General features: G+C 46.5%; 2 protein-coding genes across 4 annotated transcripts in view; one reads left to right on the top strand and one right to left on the bottom strand.

Annotated features, from left to right (window-relative positions):
* Positions 1-58: 58 nt before the first annotated feature.
* CCDC47 (coiled-coil domain containing 47) lies at positions 59-11,598 on the bottom strand. 2 transcript variants are annotated; one of them, XM_040536802.1, is made up of 13 exons: positions 11,563-11,598; positions 8,408-8,673; positions 8,171-8,278; positions 6,509-6,683; positions 6,067-6,188; positions 5,675-5,740; positions 4,652-4,753; positions 3,673-3,783; positions 3,022-3,107; positions 1,845-1,903; positions 1,057-1,166; positions 719-886; positions 59-399 (listed from the first exon to the last, which is right to left on the bottom strand). In XM_040536802.1, the coding sequence occupies exons 1-13, from the start codon at positions 11,576-11,578 to the stop codon at positions 319-321; spliced, it is 1,470 nt and encodes a 489-aa protein (XP_040392736.1). In that variant the 5' UTR covers positions 11,579-11,598; the 3' UTR covers positions 59-318. The 2 variants fall into 2 exon arrangements, with proteins under 2 accessions (XP_040392736.1, XP_040392737.1); XM_040536803.1 differs by lacking the exon at positions 11,563-11,598 and adding an exon at positions 11,183-11,318.
* Positions 11,365-11,864, top strand: part of DDX42 (DEAD-box helicase 42) — a 17,570-nt gene continuing 17,070 nt past the window's right edge. Inside the window, exon 1 of one of the 2 annotated variants that reach the window (XM_040536585.1) lies at positions 11,365-11,657. The gene's annotated coding sequence lies outside the window, so the exon portion shown is untranslated. Of the gene's footprint in view, positions 11,692-11,864 lie in introns of both variants that reach the window. The other variant, XM_040536584.1, reaches the window with a different exon arrangement.

Raw genomic sequence — 11,864 nt, 5'->3', positions numbered from 1 at the left:
CAGCACACATGGACAGGTTTACAATCATATGTTTTTGAAGAACAAATGACAATGGGCATTCAAGAATATTGCAAATTTTTTTAAACAGACAAGTAGCAAAAATTTATACCACCTGGAATAAAACTGCTGAGACAAAGCTCTCTACATACACCTGCAATGTTGCTGTAATACTTAAATAAGTAACACCGATGCAAGGAGCATTTCCCTTAATGGCTAGTAGTGTTCAAAAAAGTGTAGGATTATGGAGTTAAGTACGTCTTTGTACCCTGTGAATTAAAATTCTGCAGGTGGCACTGAGACAGGCGTCTCACAATGGAGTCACATAGCTTTCACTTTGATTTGCTTCATCTTCATCTGCTTCTTCTCAAGTTTCTTCTGCTCACGCCGCAAAGCAGCTTCCTGTAGGAAAGGATACAGAGAGCTAAATGAACATCAGCGATCCCTTCAAAGAACAAGCTGATCATTTCAGAAGAGAACAAAGGCGGCAACCCCCAGTACTATACTTGGGTTCACATCCCTAACCACATGAGCTGGCTCCCCACTGAGAGCCCTCACACGTTTGGGAAAGCAAGAGAGCATACACGGGAAGCGTGTGCTGCCTTCTGGCAAAATACGAAATCAAAGCTGGCTGCTGCTGGTTGTATGCCTACAAGCAGCCCTGGAGATACTGTAGCAGAAATTCGCCTGTAGCTTGGAACAAGCTGAAAATCCATCTCACCTCCAGCCGTCGCTGTTTTTCTGGATCCTCCTCGTTCATGATTCGCTCCTTCTCTGCCCGTTTTTTCTCCTCTCGACGGGACTGGGCAGCCTCCTGTCTTTGCACGTGAGTCAGCTTAAGGAAGTTCTCTTCCACGCGAGCCCTGTTCTTATCAGCTTTTTGTTTGCCCTTTTTAGATAAAAGCAAAGGCAGTTAATACAGATTCCCTATGAGCAGGATGGAGTACCTGTAGTAGTTATACTGGAAACCAAAGGCTCCCAGCATTAAGATTAAGGATCAAAGGTTAACATTTGCAATTTCAAATAATAATCAGAAGGCACAAAACATATACTACTTACTTCTCTGTTCAGACGGAACTTCTTTGCTTTGTCTATAGAGTAGATAACCATGCTCATCAGAGGCAGCAAAGACTCCATATCCTTTGGGGAAGTATTGCCTGAACCAGGCACTGAAACAGAGAGTTCCTTGTTAATTCAGGGAGGTTGGCAAGATTTTCCTATTAGCTGTAATGCTCCTTCCTTATTGCTCACATCATCATCAACGATATTCTTATCATCCTCTTTAGAAACGACTTTACTAACAGAGGCATTTTGCTTTGGAGATTGCACGTAGATTCTTCACAGTGACATTTCCTTCACACGATCCTTCTTTTTGTTAGTACAGAATGAAAAAAAAAGTAAACCGAGTTCTGGCTCTGACATTAACTTTACTTGGAGCTATGGCTGTGAATTCTTAAGAGAACTGTGGTCTTTTTCTGGAATAGACTGCTTTTCTTCCAAAGCATGGATAACCAAGGAACTCTGTGCAAGCTCACACCACAAGCAGTGTGGCTTAAAACAAGTCACCTTTCAATGCAGACCTAATACAACCACCAGCAGAGATATGGTTGTGAACTAAGACCCACAATAGCAAGGTTCAGTTTCCTTTTATCATCACAATATGCTGCTGTGTCCTCCTTGTTATTACTGCCTTCTGTTTACAGGTTCATCAGTCAGCGATCCTGTTTACATGCACCAGTCATTCGTCATAATATTGTCTTCCATAGTTGACATAACTTGAGCGTACCTTGCACAGGTAAAACAACACCCCCCCAGATACATTTACACACATACGCCAGTTCTCTTACCATTAAATGTAAACAAAAGTGTCTTTTTAGTTTCGGGCAGTTTTGTAAGCTGACCCTCCCTGGTAAGAAAGAAAAAAGGGGCTGGAATCGGTGAAGAAAAACACGGGCATATAAAATACTAAGCGTTGTTAGGGGGAATCTCATCAAGAACCAAGAGACAGTTGCAAACTACTCACAAGAATAAAATAAACAAGATTTAAGTTTCAAACTATTCAGGTTCCTGAACTGTTCCACGCAAAAAAAAAGAAGTGAGAAGACAATAATGTAAAACCATACAAATAACATCATCCAAGCTGATTGTCAGAAGTCATCTGACCCCTAGAAAAGCTTGTGTATTTTTAAAGGCATTCAGTTTTACATATGCCCTAAAGTTTATACTACTACTTGAGACATAAAGCTTAAAGTATTATTAAGAAAGTAAAAAAATTCTTAAGAATTCAAGACTTGACTGCCCAAAAAACCACAGGCTCATTCAACAAAGTCAGACCTACATTCCACAGAGCCTCCAAAGCCTAGCAATTTCAGTACAAGGCACACATGCTGCTGTCTTATAATTAAAAGAAAGCACGATCCTTTTGAAGGGCAGTTTCAAGTTTTGATACGGATCATTTTTTTATATGCCTGCAAGCATAATACACCCTTGCAAAAGCCTACATAGTAACTCAGATGATAAGACAAAGCACCCACTGCTTGGCAATTCTGAGGCAGCAGCTAAAAGCACTTTTTTTAAAACGCTTCAGACTTTGCTCAAACCTAGTTCTTATTTCAGATGCTATTGGAACGCATTAATGTGCTTTTTCAACCACTCCTGGAGCATTATTTCTTGGCTCTTGAACTCTAACATGCTGTATCCTTTTAGTGGGATTACTCAGTTGTTTCCCATGAGCTGCGTACACTGTAACAGCCAGGTGTTATCTGAGATTTGGAGTTGCCCAAACTAAAGAGTAACCAGCACTCAAAAATAAACATTAAGGCAATGCAGCACCTTGATCATCTACACTGATGCAGCATTTCTAAGTATTGGGAGCGTATTTATTCAGCTGTTTCACCTTTGCTCCCAATTTCTCTTTATGTGCATTCCAGCCAGCTCCACACTGCAAACAGGTTTGTCAGCCTCTACTTTGCTTACTGTTACAGCAGCTACTGCAAGGAGAGATCTAGCTTTATACGTACGTACTCTTGCATAAGTTTTGGACCGGAGAACTGGTCCGAGAATTGGACGGACTCAATCTTGTCAGCATAGTGCGTGAGGAAATGTATCATCTAAAAGAGAAACAGGGGTTAGTTTCTCCTATCACCAACAGCGACATCAGCCTACGCACTCCGGATTGGTTTGCCAGCGTGGCCATACACCACTCAGAAAATTGTTGTGCTCAGTTTGCCACGGTAACACCGCAATTTAAACCGCTGGATTTTTTAGCTTTTGCTAGAAGGGGCCTCAATGCATGGAATTAACACATCTAATAACTCTTGAGTTGCTCTCATTTGGGATTTGCCATTTCATTTGATAACAAACATCAACATTGAGGACCTGCAGAGAGACCAACACCCTCCATCAAGCCAGGTGCTGGAGCTAGCTTTGAGGCTTTGAAAGGCAGTTCTAAGTCCTCAGATCATATGTTAGACTAACAGTTGCCACATAAAAGGAATAAAGAAGTGGCAATTACTCCCTTCTTCTAGCCCTTACATTCCTCTTGATTCTCCCAGATCTCACTAGGGCCATTCAGCTCTCTTGTGATTTTTACAGGAGACAAAGATTAGAACTTTTGCACAGGCTGCAAGTACCAGGGACACCAAGGAGTATTTGTACTAAGTCACTCAAGATCACCTTTGCGTCCATCATTCCCTCTGTAACCTCCCCCATCTCCGACAAGATAGCCAGCGAATCTGGAAGCCCATATTTTGCACCAGACTTGGGTTTATCGCTGCAGAACTCACTCTGTTGCAAAGAGAGGAAGAGGAAAAAAAATTAAAAATAGCATAAGCATGCACATAGCTTACCAACTAAACTGTTTCGGTACAATGGCACCCCTAAAAGTACCAGATAAGAAACAATAAAAATGCATTAACTCAGTCACTCAGTCTCGCTGGGGACAGTTCAAGCATAAAGTAAAGCATTAAACACCAATGCCTGTAGCCTTTAAGTTAGCATCTCCCCTCAATAGCGAGTGCTTTAAAGAAAAAAGTATAATACATCCATGCTGGCACACCTGATAAAGGTTAATGTATTCTGCTTATTTTGGTTGCTAAATCAACAAGACCAACTGGCGTCCTGCCAACCGCATTTGAGCACTGTTTGAGATGTTATGAGAGAAAAGATTTGCAAACCACTGCTCGTTATTGCTGGATTCTTTGCAAACTTCAGGGCTTGAATGTATGGGAAGTTTTCTTTATTTCACACTAGGTAAAAACATGACCCAAATTTTTCCACATCGCACATCACTTAACTTCATTTTTCAATCCTTTACAAAGTCATTTGCGCAAATTAGATGAGGAGAAAATGAGACTCGCGTGTATCCCAAATGTACTTCAACCTCCTCCTAAGCTAACTATACAGCAAAAAAAGGAGGTGAGCTGCTTTCAGTTGCCTCTTCTGCAGTTCTGACAACAGCTGGATAGTGCTTCGGATGGTTGATGGCATTAAATGTCCATCTATTAGATGAAAATATCTTTTTCCCCCCACAGTAATTCCAACAGGTCAGTCACAAGTGTTCAGCTGTTCCCAAGAAAATAAATGACCTATTGATTAGAGGTTCTTACATCCCACTGGTTTTATCTTGTTATTATTCCCTTGTGAGCACACATACCAGGTCCTGCATCTCTTTCTGAAGTCGCACCAATGCTTTTCTCGTTCCAACAGCAAACACATAGGTGTCCATATCTTCATCATTCATTGTTACTTTTATTTGCTGTGGGACAGAAAGTTATTAGCATTGATCAGATTTCTACGATGCACTCCATCTTCAGACTACCAGCCAAATGGAGACCTGTGTCTTCCCTGAAGAAGAGTTTCTGCTGCCTCAGTGCTTATCTGACATTTTGATTCATCTTTCATAACCTCAAAGAACAAAGCCTAAGCAAGGCTGTACACAGCTGAGATAAAGGTTGTTAAATTAAAGCTTCTCAGTGTGTCTTAAAGTTAAAAAACGCCTTTCCTGGAGCACTCAATTCAGCATTCTGGTATAATGCTACCGTGTGATGACAGCGACTCCTCAATAGAAGGGCTATAATAAGCCTTTGCTGCACAGATATCCATTGATAAGATTATCTGCCCACATCTAAATTAAGTATTTTAATGAATATTATAAATACACTTATAGACACATTGTGTATCGTGAATACTTTTTCTAAGTCACTGTTCTTCCAAAATATAACCTCTCTTGACATTTATGTGATCAGAGATTCCCCTCAACTCTAAGAGAAAGTGGCTAGGCAAATAGTGACATTACAAGAAAGAACATGCAGGCCAGCATATGCATTAAGCAGCTCTGTTCAGTCTGACTGTACAGATAAAAGAACAATTACAGTATTTTAGATTGTAAAAACACGTCTTAATCAAGATGAGGTCTTGAAGCACAATGAACTGTTCACAAAACCACCCAAATAATAAAACCCCTAGAGATAAAACATTTCCTAGTCATCAGTTTGCATTTCACGCGCAGAAAAAAAAAATAGGAATGATTCTTGCAGATTATTTCAACAGATACTGAACACCATAAAAAGATACCCAGCACTTCAAGTGTGGGTTATAAATACAGCCAAAAGCAGCAGAGAAGCACAAAAGGAATGCAACAACTTCTCACAGCTGATCTAAAGGGTTGAGTACATACCACTTGGTCACAAGCTGGCCTCATCATGCGTGCAAGAACATTCAGGAGGTCTTGTCTCTTGAGAAACTAAAAACACAAGATTGTAAACACAGAACATTAATAAATATACCTAGAGTGAGGGACTTCATTGGCAGATAGCCGTGCAACTTAAGGAAAAACAAGGCAGATGTAAGCAGATGTTTTTCATTGAATAATTTAACTTTGAAGGGCCCTTTAGAAGTCACCTATACTGCTCAAAAAGCAGGTTGACTTTCTGGGTTTGATCGAGTTGTTCAGGGCCTTGCTCCCTCAAGTTATGGGCTGAACTAACATGTGAGACTGTCCATCCCAGGTGCAGGACTTCCCGAACGTGGGCAGCAGGAAAGCAGTGTTACAAACTCGCTCATCCTTACCTTTAGCTGGATAAGCATTCCTTCACAGCACACCCTTCCAGAGCACCACAAGTTATATATGTGTTCATTTTCTTGATTTAGTTTCCCAGTGCTTGTGGCTTCTTTATTGGTACCATCGTCCCCTGGAGAAAATGACAATGAAAAAGAACTGCAGTCTAAAAAGCACAAATTTATACGCCAGAGCAGCATCAGTAGGTTTATCAATCTGTTGTCCCTGGATTCCTTCAGACTCACCTTGATGTTTCTGAATAATTTATACCACGCCATAATCTAATTTCAACACTTAAAGACTAGCGTACTATTTATCTACCTCCAGAGCTGCCCTCAGTGCTATCACACATATGCATAGAAAAGGATTTCCTTCTCTGGAGCTTACAAGCAGGTCTAAAACAATCTCTATTCAAATAAACCAAAAACGCATCCTAATTATTACAGGACTTACCAACAAGAGCAAAGTTGCTTTCTAGCAGCTCCCTGTGGGTATTGAACCACGCGTGAGCCAGACGGTTGTTTTTGTTCTTCCCAATGATGTAATTCATGATGTAAGCAAGAAGACCTGTTACCATCAGGATCTCCATGTAATAACTCTCCCAGCTGTTTTGAAGGTGAGCAGGGACCTATGGGAAGTAAATGGAAATCTTTTTTTTTTTCCTTACTAAGTGGATTAGGCATGCACAAACAACTTGAAAAAATGCAGAGTTCTGAAGAGGTTTCCTCCCAAATACAGCAGCAAGCTCCACAATGGCAACAAGACACAAGTAAGCCTACACATAACGCATTTAGCTCTCCTGGGACACAGACGTCCTACAGGGAACAACTGATAACAGCATTCCCAAAATACCTGGCTACCACACACCAAAAAAAAAAAATAATCTTCTCCAAGTGAGCCTGTGCTAACATTTATGCTTCAGAGTAGTCAACTGCCCAGCATTTCAACCCAATGGTTATCTGGGCTCGATGCCCTGCCCATCACAGCATTATTTGATCGTCATTTAACTTCTGTTGAAATCTAAATGTCCAGGAACATTTTCAGGATGGCACCAAGAGCCATGGACTGTGGGGGAAGCATGGAAGCCTGCCTGATCTTTTAATTTCAGAGAATAATCAGCAGTTCTGCTTACCACCACGTCACCCTACAGTCATAAAGCAATCCAAACCTTCATTTTCACTGCCAAGGTCAGCCACCATATTTGAAAAAGAGATCTTACAGATAATAAAAGTGTAGGCCTTAAGCACCTGATCATTCTATAAAAGATCCTTCTGGGAGGCAACAAAGAAGGTGAAGCAGTGTGGACAGAGACATTAGTTTCAAAAACCATCTGAGAAGTCAACTTCCGGAATCACAGAGTGGTTTGGATTAGAAGAGATTTTTAAAGGTGATCTAGGTTCCAACCCCGCTGCCACGGGCAGGGATATCTTCCACTAGATTAGGTTGCTCAAAACCCCAGCCAACCTGAACCTTTAGCCAGAGACAAGCTAAAAGTACCCTATGTTTACTGCAAGCCTATCATCACTGTAACTTCCTCGTTGTGTTAAGAGAGCACCCAGACATTTCTGGGATGTATGGTTTTTCTCTGGATTAAAAGGAGTTTATCCCTACAGCTCCTCCATATCTCCACCTTTTTCATATAGGTAACAGAACCTAAGTCATAAAATGTTTGGCCAAACCTATGCATCAAAGCATGTGTTTTAATGAAGAATTTACTGGTCTATATTCCAATTGCAGTTCTCAGCTTGAATCCAGCACAGATCCAAGGACGGCAGTTCTAGCATCTTAAAAGAGACATCAACAGACCAACAACATACCTGCCCTGGAAGTTTTACTTCAGGAGTTGCTATCTGAAGTAACATAAACCAATGCATGAAGAATTCCAAGAGCATGGAATTGAGAGCTGACAGATCCTATTCTGCTGCTATCCCGTTGTATTATTTTAGGTATTTCTTGTCTCCAAACTTCTTCCCATTTCTTCTCCGTATCTTGTTAATTCAAATAGCAAATTTTTTAGGACAGATTCTCTCTTTGTACAACATGGACGTTACTGGCATACTGCCATAAACAAGTGATGAAGTACCAAATAGAAAAAGGATCAAAATTTGTACCTACATTAACTATTGTTATGGGGTCTTTATTTTTGCTAGGAGACGCATCTGGTTTCTCTTCATAGCCTTCGAACTCCTCATCATCATACGGTTCACTCTCAGTATCACCTTCCTAAAGAACAAAATCACAAGCATTATGAAAATCCAAAGCTGGGTAGTCAAAATCCGAAAAGATAGGGTGAGAAGGTAAGGTTCAGAGACACCATTAGGAAACACACAGGGGAAGGAGATGAGGCATTACCTGTGTATCTGTGTCATCAAAGTCCTCCTGATTCTCATCCTGACCTTCAAGCTCTACAGTGGCTTCTTCTTCGTCATCTTCTGTCGTGATGATCCTCTGAGGAGACTCTGTGACTGCATCTTCATTAACATCTTCAAATTCAGCAAAGTCATTATCATCATATTCCATAATGTCATCTCCGTCCTCAAATTCATCGTACTTTGCCAAAGACAAACTCCACGGGATGAACAGGACAGCAACGAAAATATATAAATTCTTCATTTTCACTGCAAGAAAATCCAAAACATTGCAACAAATCCTTACGTTAGGAGATACAAAGCCTGCTCCATCCCACCTCCAGTTATGCCCAACTTCCATGAACAATTTCAAAACACTATTGGGGTCAGGTCAGCACGAGAGAAATAAAGCTCTGCCTCATCTTGCCATCTTCCACATAAAGTGAACACTCTAACAAGAAATAAAAATAACGTGAAGGGCGAGGTACTAGATTTTCTGCTCGTAGCAGGAGCAGCTGAGGCAGCAGCAAGTTCACATCTGGCCAAGCTGTTCAGGTGACCAATTTCTAGAAACAGCGACGTCCTGCTATAAAACTGACTCTTCAGTAGCAACTCTCAGAGTTGCCAACTCATTTCAACACACATGGTGCCTACAGTTCTCATTAATTAGCAATTAGACACAGTCAGATCCAGGAATGTTTTACAAAAGCAGTAAATCTTAAAATGTGCTTAATTCGTTTACTTTAAACAGCAATGCTCTGATAGCCTCCGTTTATTTAAAACAGATCAGCTTTGATCTTTCTAGACCAATTCTCAGAATCGGGTCCTACAGCATCCCTCCACTATTTCTGTTTAGAGATGGAGACCTTTTGTTATAAGGTCCACAAAAAAAGAAAGCATAAAGAGGATGGATATTGCGCTGGTCCCCAAAATAACAGAGTAAACTGGCTTATGAGCCTGGAGTTCTCTCCCCAGATCTGCCAGGAACCTGGGGAGATGATCTGATAGTTCACCTTTATTTTTTTCCCTCTCGACTTCTTATGACTTTTTGCTTAATCTTGACGCAGTCACGGTCTGTCATTCAGACTGTACAGCACTGACAACTGCAGATTACTGAGGTCCAAACTAAGGTCTCAGACAGCAGTAATAATGTAAAATGCATTTTGTGCATTTCACAAATGTCTGGGGATGATCAGCTGCAAAAGACTTGGCAGTACTCCCTTTACTCCTTCTCACACCCAGATCTGAGTGGGAACTTCAATGTTAATGAGACTGTTCTCTGAAGAACTTGAAATAGAAGCAATTTGTTTCTAAATTCGACCAGCACTCCTCTGAGTAATGCATGCAGGGAACTCACTGCTGTGAGTGACAAGGACAGCTAAAATAAACGCTTACGTTCAAGACTTTTTGTTCTAGCAAAAACCCGCACAGATCAGTCACAAGAACATTAATCCAGACGGGAAGTACAGCAAGGCAGACCCCAGGATTTTAGCACGCTGCTTGCTTATATCACAGCTTTAGGTGAATTCAAACATGAAAACAGAACACTGTTTACATGCCACAGAATTTGCATAGAACACCTGGACAACAGAACCACCTGCTCTACAAACCCACAAGGGTTTCACAGGATGAATTTTGAGACCCTGAGCACACCCAGTTCCAAAAAACCCTATACGCTCCATACAGTCTTATGCAAAATGAAACGTGTGGAAACCAACAGACCCCTGACAGCGCCCGGGGGCTGCTGGCAGGGACACGAGTCAAGGTGAGCCAGGCTAAAACTGGCTGCGGGCCACCCTATGCCACCCCACGCCCCCCTCTCACCCTTATCCCCTGCTTCTCAGCCCCCCGGCCCCTCACCTCAGCCCCCCGGCCCCTCACCTCAGCCCCCCGGCACCCCACCTCAGCCCCCCGGCACCCCACCTCAGCCCCCCGGCCCCCCACCTCAGCCCCCCGGCCCCTCACCTCAGCCCCCCGGCACCCCACCTCAGCCCCCCGGCCCCTCACCTCAGCCCCCCGGCCCCCCACCTCAGCCCCCCGGCCCCTCACCTCAGCCCCCCGGCACCCCACCTCAGCCCCCCGGCCCCTCACCTCAGCCCCCCGGCCCCCCACCTCAGCCCCCCGGCCCCCCACCTCAGCCCCCCGGCCCCTCACCTCAGCCCCCCGGCACCCCACCTCAGCCCCCCGGCCCCTCACCTCAGCCCCCCGGCCCCTCACCTCAGCCCCCCGGCCCCCCACCTCAGCCCCCCGGCCCCTCACCTCAGCCCCCCGGCACCCCACCTCAGCCCCCCGGCCCCTCACCTCAGCCCCCCGGCCCCTCACCTCAGCCCCCCGGCCCCCCACCTCAGCCCCCCGGCCCCTCACCTCAGCCCCCCGGCACCTCACCTCAGCCCCCCGGCACCCCACCTCAGCCCCCCGGCCCCTCACCTCAGCCCCCCGGCCCCCCACCTCAGCCCCCCGGCCCCCCACCTCAGCCCCCCGGCCCCCCACCTCAGCCCCCCGGCACCCCACCTCAGCCCCCCGGCACCCCACCTCAGCCCCCCCCGGCCCCTCACCTCAGCCCCCCCGGCCCCTCACCTCAGCCCCCCAAGGAGGCCGCAGCTCCCGGCCCCGCAGCCCTCAGAGCCGAGACCACCCGTCCCGGGGGGGGCACCGCAAGGCCGAGGGCTGCCGGTAACGGGGACAAGGAAAGGGCCAAAACCCAGCCCCAGCGGCCCGGGGGGGGGGGGGGGGGGGGGGTGCCGCGCGGTGCCCGCAGGGCCCGGCCCGGCCGCGTTACCTGAGGCACGCGGCGCCGCCACCGCTTCGGCCCGGCCCGGCCCGCAACCAGCGCCCGCCGCGGCCGCAAGCGGCGCACCCTGCGTGCTTTGCGTAGCCCGAGCGCTCCGCAGAGCCTGCGCGCTTTGCGGAACCTGAGTGCTTTGCGGAGCCTACGCGTTTTGCGCAGCCCGCGTACTTTGCGTAGCGCGAGGGGAGCATGCTCACTGCGGGCTGCCCACACGCGTACGTGAGGGGGCAGCGGGCCCGACAGCCCCCGCCTCGAGCCCGGGACAGCAGCCGGAGCCCGTCTCCTCCTTACGCAGCCCTACTGCTGCCAGCTCAGACCCCGTAGGCCCCTCTCTGCCCAAACCCTTCCCTCCTCCCCTTCGGCGGCTTCACCTCCGCTACCGCGCATGCTCAGCAGGGCGCGCTGACGTCAGCGCGTCACGCACGCACGTCGGCACGTCGCGTCCCGTCTCCACGCCCCCGGCCCGGTAACCGGGGGAGCGGCGGCCGCGGGGCCGGGCGGTGAGCGGGGGGCGGGGGGGGTGCGGGGACGGCGGGGGCGGCCCCTGCCCGGTCTCCCCTCGCAGGAAGGGGCTGAGGGAGCCGCGGGAGCCGCGGGGCCACCACCCAGCGCCGCTGAGGGAGGCCTCGGCCCGGCCCGGCCCGCACAAAGGGCCCGCGGCGGGCGGGAAGCG

Source organism: Cygnus olor, chromosome 25 (genome assembly GCF_009769625.2).
Source record: "Cygnus olor isolate bCygOlo1 chromosome 25, bCygOlo1.pri.v2, whole genome shotgun sequence".
NCBI lineage: Eukaryota > Metazoa > Chordata > Aves > Anseriformes > Anatidae > Cygnus > Cygnus olor.
This window is presented reverse-complemented; position numbering and strand designations above follow the sequence as displayed.